Below are 11,445 nucleotides of genomic sequence, written 5' to 3'. Positions count from 1 at the left end.
TCCCCTCCTCCAACCACTTTTCCAAGCAATTGTTAAGTCCTATCAATTCTACCATCAAAATATCTCTCATATATAATCTTTCTTTCTTCCTGCTGCCTCGTTCAGGCACTCATCAATCACCTCGTCATACCTAGACTATTGTAATAGCCAGTTGGTTGGTTTTCCCACTTCAAGCCTCTTCCTACTCCATTCCTTTCTAGGCTATCAAAATGATCTCCTTAAAGCATAATTTTGACTTTTTCTCTTTCACTCTCCCTTTCTCTCTGTCTCTGTCTATCACTCTCACACACAGACACACAGACACATACACTTCTTCATCTTGTAGATTCCTATTACTTCCAGTATCAAATAATATCTTCTGCTTAGCTTTTAGAATCCTTCATAAGCTGGTTTCCCCCCAGCTTTCCATCTTCTTACACCTCACTTTTCTCTATGTACTTTCTTAGATCTAGTGACCCAAAGACCTTTTAATTGTTCCTCACATAAGACATTCCCAAATCTAGATTCAAGTGAATTTTCACTGGTTGTCCTCTTGTCTAAAATACTCCCTCTTCTCAATGTTTCCCTAGCATCTTTTGGGCCCCTGCTAAAACCTCCAGATTTGGAAAAAGCCTGATTTCTTTATGTCAGTAGTACTTTTCTTTTGATATAACCTCCAAGTTATAAGATATTTTTCAGAGTTTTTCATGTTGTCTTTCACCTTAGATTCTGAGAGCCTTGAGAGAAGGTATTGTTTTCACTTTTCTTTGTATCCCAGAGTTAGGATAGTGTTTTTGAACATAATAACTGCTTAATAAATGCTTCTTGACTTGACTATGATTTATTTAAATTTTATGTCTTCTTCAACAATTATTAAATTAAATTAAACTGAGTCAAATGGAAGTACCATTAGATATTATGACCTTGTTTAATTTAGATGCTCAAAGATGCTTTCAGGTAAATTTTTGACCTTTTCTTATGCCATAAATATCAGTTAATTTCTTCCATATGTTTCCCTCTTCTCCCTTTTCCTATGTTGAATCTGGGGATTTTTTAAAAAAGTTTTTAAATGTTTTATTAAGTTTGATGTCGTTCCAAAGTGAACAATTCCATAAAAATTAAATTTTCTATTCTCCAAAGTAACAGAATACTGTGTCCATCTATCTAGAAATATCCTTGTTGATGGGACAATAAACTGAACAAAGGCCCTTCCACTTTCTTGCTGGGCATAAGTTATGGATACTAATTTATCATGCCAACTCTCAAACCTTTTATAGGCAAATTTCATATTTTCTCTGTGAGGCTCCAGTGTGTGCCACTGAATCCTCAAATATATGCAACCATCCATTTGGGATTTTAGCTTTTAATTTTCTGTGTCAGAAAATCAAACTCCTGAGAAACTTCCTGTTCTTTACTATAAAACTTGTAATTGGACTACTTCATGTTTCTCAGTCAAATAACACTAACCTTCCCTTACAAATCTGCTGCTTTTAAGTTAGAAAGGTCCCTTCTCATTTTAGTCCTAGTCTACTTTCTGTATTCACTCCTCTTCCTTTCATTCACTTTCTTTTCGTGTTGGAAATCCATTTTCTCAGCTCAATCTAACATCCCTGCTTTTTCACATGGCTTCCTTTGGAAGCTGTTGGCGGGTTACTTCGTCACTCTGCTCCGCCCCCACATCACTTTACAATCTTAAAATGTTTTCTTCTTTTCTATCATCTCCCTTTCCCCTACAGTCCCATTCTCTTCAATACCGTTTTCAAGCAATCTCTATGTGGTAAACCATCTTTTGTAAGAAACTAGGAAACCTCTCCGGGGAATTGAGACTATTTTTTTTTTCTCCCTTGCCTCCTCCACCCAAAGCTACCACAAGCTAGGATGGTTCTCTGGTCCCCCAGTTGTTTCGTGTCCTTTTTCCCTCCCCCCTCCCCCTACCCAATCCGGACCCGCCACCCCCTCCCGAGTCCATCTGCTTCTGTGTCTGTCTCCTTGTCTCTCACTCCCTTCCCTCTTTACCCTCCCTTCTCCACCTCCTATTCTGCCCCCAACACTCTGAGTGCCAGCTCCGCCCCTCCAACCCACCCCCAGTAGCTCAGAATCTTCTCTGGCCGTTACCAGGACAACCAGTCGATACCAAGCAAATAGGCATCTTGCTAAAGAAAAGGGGGGGGGGGAGGTTGTGTGTGTGAAGCAATACAGCAGCTTGGTAACAAAGAAGCAATAAAAGCAGCCCCCAAATGGAGAGCAGAAGACAAGTCTGCGAGAAAATCTCAAATCGAGCACCGTTCTGTTTCTTTGTGCATGTGTTGGAGGAAAGACATCTTTCTACAAAGCTAGGAACCACATCAGTTTAAAAAACGGGGCGGGGGTTGGGGGGGACAGAAAAAGAGTATGTTTCCAGTTTTCTGGGGGAAGAAAATCAACAGCTTTAAACGCTCATTTCACAAACGCCTGGATGCTATTGGATTTGCCCAGTTTACGTTTCAGTTTGGGACTCTCCAGCTATTGCGAGGGATTCGAGTTTTCTTCCATCATTCCAGCCGATCTTTTGGCCAGCGTGCTCCCATAAGGGTGATAAGATATGTTTATTGGCAAGATGCACTTCTACGAAAATTTATTCACATCAGCTCTGAGGGAATATGATTTCGTGATTGAATAATGCATCAGAGTGAACTAGACTATACAAAACTGAATCTCCACGTACGCTGTTCAGCTTGGTGATTTTCAAAGACATACTTGAACAAAGAAGGATTGGCTGAACCAACCGTCTTTACCACTCTGAGAATGTGACCCATTTCCCTACAATAAGCAGAAAATAAAGCTGTTTGAAAATTCAGAAACAGCGTTCTTTTGTCTCTTTGACCAGGAGGAATTAACTGTGCCTTAGGATGGTTCTCACCTCAAGCAAAGCGAAAGCGAATGTTTACTTCGGGATGACGAAATGCAAACAAGAAACGGTGGTGGGATTTGGCCACAAGTGCAACCTTTGGGGACTTAAATGAGGGTGGAAGGAAGGGCTGCTACGCTTTACGGAGGGTTAAGTTCTTGATTATTTAAAATACTTTGAAGCATTATCTTGTCACATACAAATAAAGTACAGTACTTTCAGTGCCAGGAAATGCCAGGACAATCTGTGTGTAATTTAGTATCGTTTTAAACTAATATTTGTATCAATTATAGCAGCTTCCCCTCCCCCCCCATCCAATTCCAGTCAGGTTAGAGAGCAATTCAGATCTCTTCATGCAGTCTCTTTTCATAGACAATTTCTCTTTTAAACGAAAGAATCGTCAATCCTGTTGCCTAGGATTTCAACCCTGTTTCTTTCCCCCCAATATGCGCGCGCGCGCGCGCGCGCGCGCACACACACACACACACACACACACACACACACACACACACATATATATCCACCCCAATCCACCACCACGCACGCGCGCCCCCGCGCGCACACATATTGTAAAAGAAAGGAGAAAAAAAATCTGATCTTGGCTGCCTAAAACGATCCGTACTGAAGTGAACTGCATTCAAGCTATAAACATGGACTCAAACACGTCAGAGATGTGTCATTTCACTTTAACTGAAGATGCATTAATTCTGTAGTTTTGTCCACTGATAAAATGCAAGCAAATCCATTTTTCACAAACATTTCCCGCTTCAGAAAATATGTACATATGCATACATGTCTACATACACGCACCATTTAAATCACTAAATGAGAATCACAAGATGGGGGAATTTGATAAAAGCCATATACTAATAGCAAAATATTTTATTTCATGCCAATATTGACACAGATAGGGGGAGGGGTATGGCTGCCCACTGCTGCTTTTGCATTTTTCACATCTGGCCTACAGACTAACTAATTGTAACTCGTGATCTCGTTGGACGAAACTCGATCTTCGTGGTTTAAATACCTTCCAAATAGGGTTGATTTAACAATTGCATCCAATTAAAAGGCAAACTGCACTATCTGTTGATTCTATATGGGACACAGAACATATTGCAAAAACAAACACGAGCTAAACCATTGTCTTTAGGTTAACACACATAAACACACATACACCCGAACACATACTCACATGCAAAAGGGAAGGAGGGAGGATAGAGTGTAGTGAAGGATATAGATAGATAAAAACTGACGAGAGTCACAGCAAGTCAAGTTAACCCACTCCCCGCCCATAACTCCCCCCACCTCCGTGTTAATTAATTCCAAACAAAGCAAGCCAATAAAGTGATGCATTATTATTTGCAAGCGGAGGGAGACGAGAGGCATGTATTTTTTAATTGATTTATTTATTTGGAAGGCATTAATTCTCAGTCTAAGGCTGATTTTCAAATCGTTTGCAAAACGCGGCTCCATTGTTCGCTCCAATTGCAAGCCCAGCCCCCTCTTTTGTGTGGCGGCTCCAGGATTGGTCGGCTGCGGGCGGGGGCTGCCGTCAGCGCTCGGGAAGCCCATTCATCTGTGCACTTGGGCGTTGGACTCCGCATCTTATTAGCAACCAGGGAGATTTCTCCATTTTCCCCTTGTCTACAGTGCGGCTACAAATCTGGGATTTTTTTATTACTTCTTTTTTTTTTTTAAACTACACCTGGGCGCCTTTTTTTGTGCTCGACTTTTTCCCCTTTTCCCTCCCTCCTATGCTGCTGCTTTTTGATCTCTTCGACTAAAATTTTTTATCGGGAGTGTATATAATCGGTTCTGTCCTCGCTTCTCTTCCACCACCCCCTTCCCCCCTCCCTCTGGTGTGTGTTGCTGCTGCTGCTGCTGCTGCTACTGCTGCTGCTGATCGCCCAGTATTTATACCAACCCAAGGCTCTTTGTTTCCCCCCTTTTGGATCTGTTGAGTTTCTTTGTTGAATAAGCCAGCATGGGTGCCCAGTTCTCTAAGACCGCTGCAAAAGGCGAAGCTGCTGCTGAGAAACCCGGGGAAGCAGCAGTAGCTGCATCGCCTTCGAAGGCAAATGGACAGGTAAATTGAACCCTTGGTTTTTTTCACTTATTTGGTGTCTTCTCTTTTCCTTGTCTCATCTCCTTTCTTCCTCTTGGGCTGTGCTTTGGGCACATTCGGTGGAAAGGAACACGGCCGGGTTCTAGTCTCAAAACTTGAATGAAAAGGAACAGTTTGCACTGTTCATTTCTCCTAAGAGATGCCTCCCCGCCACCAAGAATGGTTCCTGGTGAATTCTATACTGTATGTGGAAGAGTGGTGTTTTCATTTAAAATGGCGTGGTTTTGAGCTTGGTAAAACATGATTAGCTTGGTGTCTCTCCCTTCCCCCCCTCTCCCTTTAGCCCAGGTTGTCTTCCTGAAGGCATTGTGTTTGAGTAGCTGAAATGTTTTTCGTTGTGGCTGGTTTGCCACATTGATTTCTTAACCTGGGGGTTGGGAGGGGGGGCGGAGTGGGGAGTGAGTTTTGGGGGTCGACGGATGCGGGTGGTAATGGAAATAGAAAAAAAAAAAAGGAGCCTTAAGGGCACCTTAAAATATAAGGTGCCTTAGTCAAGCAGTTGAAACGTGCTCCATAGCACTCGAATCAGAGGCTTTGTGGTTGCTTAGTTGAAGATAAATTTGGGGGGAGAAAGAGCTTGCCTTAAGTTACTTTGCTATATTCTTACACCGCCGGGCTCCGTTCCCCCTAGCTTTAAATCTTTATTTTAAGGAAGCTGAGGAATTACACTGCCATCTGATTTTTTTTTTTTAAGTGACATCTTCAACACTGGAAAGTCCCTATATTTTTGCCTCTTCAAAAGGGAATTGGGAGTGGGAGGGAAACGGAACGGTCGATAGTATGTATGCATTTGGCTCTGTTTGGTTTGCGTGGCGTTTTGCTCGCTGGCATCTCTTGCCAAGGATGCTGACCACCCTGTCACTCCTTTCCAGTCTGTTCGGATGGCCTTGATTACCGCACGACAGGTTGGCTAAGGGTGACTGCATTTAAAACACGAAGGCACCCACCACGCCTCTTTTCCTAGAACAGATGCTGTTCCTTCGCCTTGACCAACCCGGGCTGGCTCTGAACCCGTTAAAAATGCAAAGCCAGCCGCCGGGGCGCGGGAGGGGGGCGCCCCTAGCTTTACAGAATCACACGAAAGTGGGAGGGGAAGAAAGGGGGGGTAGGAGGAGGGAGGGAGCGAGCTGGAGGAAGAGACCCGCAAGATACCGCGTTTCCTTTCTTGTTGGCTCTAACCGGATTGGAAGGGAGGGGAGCACTCTGAGCTTTGTTCGGCTTGCTCCTCAGCAGCGCTGCCGCTGGACGAGAAGCGAGCTGGGGAGCTCGGGGGCTCAACAACAGAGCGGGCAGGCCTAGCGGTCCCCGCCCCCGAGCCCGATGGGCCCAGGCCGGTTAGGCCGGCACCGGTAGAGCCACAGCGCCCTCTGCCGACGCAATTTCCCCCGTTTATCCAAGCCCCCCCCCCCCCGCTCCTGGGAACCGGGTCCTTCCTAGGCTTGCAAAGTTCCCTCCGTGTGTTTGTTTTGAGTGGGAAGGGTGGGGGAGGGGAGGAGAAAGGAAAAGGGGTCATCTCCAATGGACTTCAGCGCCCCAAGGCCCTGGCCGAGCGTCTTTTCCTGAAGACGTTCCCCAGCGTCCTTTAATTTGTAAAGCCCTTTGGGGGAAGAGATGGGGCGCTGAACCTGAACCCAAATGGGCTTTTAATTTGGGGTTCTTTCCCCCACTCCCTCCAGTGGCCCTGAGAAGGGAAACCCAGCAGGAGTCTGGGGCGCTCGGTTGGTTGGCTGGCCGTCGCCCAAATGCTGCCTCCCTGCTGCTCGGTCTCCCTTTCCTCGTGCGGAGAAGGGGGGCGCGGGGAAGAGGAGGGAGGCCGGGGAGGGGCCCCAGGTGTTGCCGCCCGTGTGACCCACTCTCCGCTTCTTTGCCCCTGCAGGAGAACGGCCACGTGAAGGTAAACGGCGACGCGTCGCCGGCGGCCGCCGAGCCGGGCGCCAAGGAGGAGCTGCAGGCCAACGGCAGCGCCCCAGCTGCAGACAAAGAGGAGTCGGCGGCCGCGGCGGGCGCTTCCCCGGCGGTCGGGGCCGACAAGGAGGAGGCGGCCGGCTCCCCCGAGGCCCCCGCGCCAGCCGGGAGCCCCAGCGAGAAGGAGGCTCCAGCGGCGGCCGCCGGATCCGGGGAGGGCGAGGGCGCAGAGCCTGCGTCGCCCACCGCTGCGGAAGGCGAAGCGGCGTCGGCCTCGTCGTCGTCGTCCCCCAAGGCCGAGGACGGGGCGACGCCTTCTCCCAGCAGCAACGAGACCCCGAAAAAAAAAAAGAAGCGCTTTTCCTTCAAAAAGTCCTTCAAGCTGAGTGGCTTCTCCTTCAAGAAGAACAAGAAGGAGGCCGGCGAGGGCGGCGAGGCCGAGGGTGCGGCCGGCTCTGCTACCGCCGCCGAGGGCGGAAAGGACGAGGCCGCGGGTGCGGGCCCGGCCGCCGCTTCGGGCTCTGCGGCCGCCCCCGAGGCCTCGGCGGCCGCGGGCGGGGAGGAGGCCAACGGGCCAAGCGATGAGGCCACGACCGGGGAAGACGCGGGGAGCGGGGCCGGCGGCGACGCGTCCACGCAGGAGGCCAAGGCCGACGAGGCCGCACCCGAGAAGGCGACCGCGGGGGACGAGGTCAAGGGCGCTTCGTCCGACGAGGCCAAGAAGGCTGAGGAGAAGGCCGCAGCCGTTGAGGAGGCCCCAGCCGCGGCCTCCTCGAGCGCTGAGAGCCCCGCGGCCGCCGCCCCGGACGCCGAGGCCACCAAAGCCGAGGAGCAGCAGCCCTCCGCAGCAGCAGCCACAGCCACAGCCTCGACAGCCTCAGCAGCCCCCACACAGGAGGCCCCGTCCGAGTCCAGTCCAGAAGCTCCCCCAGCCGAGGCGGCAGCAGAGTAAAAGGGCAAGATTTTTTGAGATAATCGAAGAACTTTTCTCCCCCCTGTTTGTTTGTTGGAGTGGTGCCAGGTACTGGTTTTGGAGAACTTGTCTATAACCAGGGATTGATTTTAAAGATGTCTTTTTTTAATTTTTGCTTTTTTTTTTTTAAAGAAAAAAAAACAATTTTTTTTTCCTCCCTCCCCACAGATCCCATCTCAAATCATTCTGTTACCACCATTCCAACAGTTCGAGGGAGAGTTTAAACACCCCTCTCTCTGCCTTGTTCCTTTTATTTTTTTGCATCAGTATTAATGTTTTTTGCATACTTTGCATCTTTATTCAAAATGTAAACTTTCTTTTGTCAATCTATGGACATGCCCATATATGAAGGAGATGGGTGGGTCAATAAGGGATATCAAATGAAGTGATAGGGGCCACAATGGGGAAATTCAAGTGGTGCATAAATTGCCAAGATGATGTGCCACAAGAAATGATGATGTAAAGGGGTTAGTCTTTTTTAAAAAGAAAACTTATTACCATGTATTTTGCGAGGCAGGCGTTCTATAAGGTTTACAACACTAAGAAGGAAAGAAAAAAAAATCAATACCCAGATTTAAAAAAAAATCATAGTCTTAGGAGTTCATTTAAACCATAGGAACTTTTCACTTATCTCATGTTAGCTGTACCAGTCAGTGATTAAGTAGAAATACAAGTTGTATAGGCTTTATTGTTTATTGCTGGTTTATGACCTTAATAAGTGTAATTATGTATTACCAGCAGGGTGTTTTTAACTGTGACTATTGTATAAAAACAAATCTTGATATCCAGAAGCACATGAAGTTTGCAACTCTTTCCACCCTGCCCATTTTTGTAAAACTGCAGTCATCTTGGACCTTTTAAACACAAATTTTAAACTCAACCAAGCTGTGATAAGTGGAATGGTTACTGTTTATACTGTGGTATGTTTTTTGATTACAGCAGACAATGCTTTCTTTTCCAGTCGTCTTTGAGAATAAAGGAAAAATCTTCAGATGCAATGGTTTTGTGTAGCATCTTGTCTTATCATGTTTTGTAAATACTGGAGAAGCTTTGACCAATTTGACTTAGAGATGGAATGTAACTTTGCTTACAAAAATTGCTATTAAACTCCTGCTTAAGGTGTTCTAATTTTCTGTGAGCACACTAAAAGCGAAAAATAAATGTGAATAAAATGTATAAATTGGTTGTGTTTCTTTTATGGATGCTTTGAATAGTCAAAGAGGCTTCCAGTCTGCTAAATTTGTGTGGAGGAAAATCTTGCATGCCATCAAACGTAAAATTTTTGGTTCTTAATCATACTATTTTCTAGAGTTCATAGTAAGCAATATCAGATTGCATACAAGATTTTAGCCATCTTTTGTCAAATCTGACACGATATTAATTTCTCAGCACTTAATCCTCATTAAAAAACTGTATTCATACCTTTACTTTGTAAATATATAGCATGCCAGATTATTGCCTCTTGAGACATGTGATGTGATCCTAAAGGGCTTCTTGGAATGTTTAACTTGAGAATTTCCTAAATCATTTTGTCATCTTGCTCCTTCAAAAAAACTTATGTTTTGTATTGAGTCAGCTTTTGCAGATGAGTCATGAAAAATGGCAGAATTTGTATTGAAACTGGTTGCTTGGTATTTACCATTGTAACTGCTTGGCTCTTGGCTAACTTCCAAAGTATTGCTCAGGGCATGTGTTATACCTTAATAAAACAGTAGGCTTATGTAAAAGGTAGTAATGGTGTTGAATGGAGGAGATTGAAGTGTTGTTTTTAAGTTTATAGGAGAGTTTAGCATTTGCCTCAATTTAAAATTTTCAGCAAAAAGTTGGAAGCAATTATGATTTAGTTTATGAGGGTGACACATTAGCACCTTGTTCCCTAAAGGAAAAGATAAAGTTGAGAATCTAATACTTAAAAGCTTACCTATTATTCTGCTCTGTTTACTACCCTACTTATGACTGGGTGTTTTCTATTCCCTCTTTTATTCCAAATTGAAATGTATAGTTTAGGATCTGTATCAAATACTATTGACTTCATTTCATGGAGAGAAAGAGTACACACCTGTTTTTGCTGCCTTTAATAGGAGCAGTCTTTCCATGCTGGTTTGTTTTTTTGGGTTTTTTTTTTTTCCACTAGTGTTTTAACATGGCTGTAAAGTACAAAACTTAGCACATTTGTGTAACAACTACAAGAAGTTAGATTTTTATATGTCTTAATAGAAGATTTACACATTCTTTAAAAAAAAATAGACAAAACCTTAAAGTGGGAACTGTATTACCGTTGTACAGGTTATTCCACCCTAGAATTCCCAAATCAGTATATTTGCAGCCCCTAGTTGGCCAGAATAGCCTTGGAATGGTGGTTTCATAGCTTTGGAGTCAAGTGAATGGTAAACTCTACTGTTATTCTGGAGTTGCTGAGATCTATTGTTTTGAATAGATGATTTATTAACTGCTGCCAAAAAAGTCAGCAGGGCACTTATGAAGGTGGTAACTTTTCTGTCCTAGTGATGAAATGAAATTTCACATATTACCCTTTTATTTACATTTTTGTACATCTTAATGTTATCTAAAGGGGGAAATGTTAATATGGGCTCTCGTTTTTTGTAACTAGGAATAAAATTTAAAGATTAAATAAAATTAAGTACAGTAATGCTGTTGTACTATTTAGTATTGTCTATTACCACTACAATGTTTGTTGGCAATTGCCACTGTTTCAAAAGGTGTCAGCCAGATGCAAATACAGTATCAACTAAGATCACTATTACTGGTTAGAGGATTTGTTGGAAAATTCAAATTTCCACTATATAAAAATAAAGCTTTGCTGATGTTATCAAGTTCTACTGAAATAAGATTAAATACAGGTACTACAAAGTATAGGCTTTTATTGCAACCTTACTTTTGGATGAAAACTCCTGTATTAATATGGAAGGTATCAATAGTTGAAATTAGTTATTAATACATAGCTAATGAAAGATTACCTAGGATTTAAAATCTTTGAAGCATTTATCTTTGAAAAAATTGGCCATTTTGCATCCTTTTCTTCAGAGTAATGACACAGCATTAAAAATAATAGTAAACTTTATTCTTGGGGGGGGGGGGTGCAAAAAGAAGTTTTTTTTTTTTTTTTGGTACATTGGTCCAGGAATTTTATTAGAAGTTACTAGGTGTGGCTAAATAAACTAGAAAGCATCTATCAAATTTTTTTTTTTTTTTTAACAAAGTCAGCAGTTAGCCTACTCTTTATCTTACCTGTAGTTATCCCATTAGTCAAAATTACATGTCTACATTTTACAGCTAATAAAAATATATTTGAAGCAGAATGAGCAAAGGGGAATTTTGTAAATGTTATCAACCAACAAATGATCCATTCCCTGCTGAGTGATTCTAGTATGAACATAGTTTACTTAGTACTAAGCTACTTGGAAATAAATATAATGTGATTTTAAGCAACTTTTATTAAGCTCTATGTTTTGTGTGTTTTAGCTCTTTTTGAACTTAATATGCATATATACATGAATGCATATATACACAGATTTGTATATGTGGAACAGGAATGAAATTAGACAGCTGCAGTTA

General features: G+C 43.6%; 1 protein-coding gene across 1 annotated transcript; it reads left to right on the top strand.

Moving 5' to 3' along the window:
* Positions 1–4,386: 4,386 nt before the first annotated feature.
* On the top strand, positions 4,387–10,513 carry MARCKS (myristoylated alanine rich protein kinase C substrate). The gene is made up of 2 exons (XM_031964385.1): positions 4,387–4,952; positions 6,868–10,513. The coding sequence occupies exons 1-2, from the start codon at positions 4,851–4,853 to the stop codon at positions 7,846–7,848; spliced, it is 1,083 nt and encodes a 360-aa protein (XP_031820245.1). The 5' UTR covers positions 4,387–4,850; the 3' UTR covers positions 7,849–10,513.
* The last annotated feature ends 932 nt before the right edge of the window (positions 10,514–11,445 follow it).

This window comes from Sarcophilus harrisii, chromosome 4 (assembly GCF_902635505.1).
Source record: "Sarcophilus harrisii chromosome 4, mSarHar1.11, whole genome shotgun sequence".
NCBI classification, from domain to species: Eukaryota; Metazoa; Chordata; class Mammalia; order Dasyuromorphia; family Dasyuridae; genus Sarcophilus; species Sarcophilus harrisii.
This window is presented reverse-complemented; position numbering and strand designations above follow the sequence as displayed.

Excerpts from the sequence above, each read along its gene's own strand:
- MARCKS (XM_031964385.1), top strand. The coding sequence starts at position 4,851 with ATGGGTGCCCAGTTCTCTAAGACCGCTGCAAAAGGCGAAGCTGCTGCT. Across the intron at positions 4,953-6,867 it reads CTTCGAAGGCAAATGGACAG|GAGAACGGCCACGTGAAGGT; the intron begins GTAAATTGAACC and ends TTGCCCCTGCAG.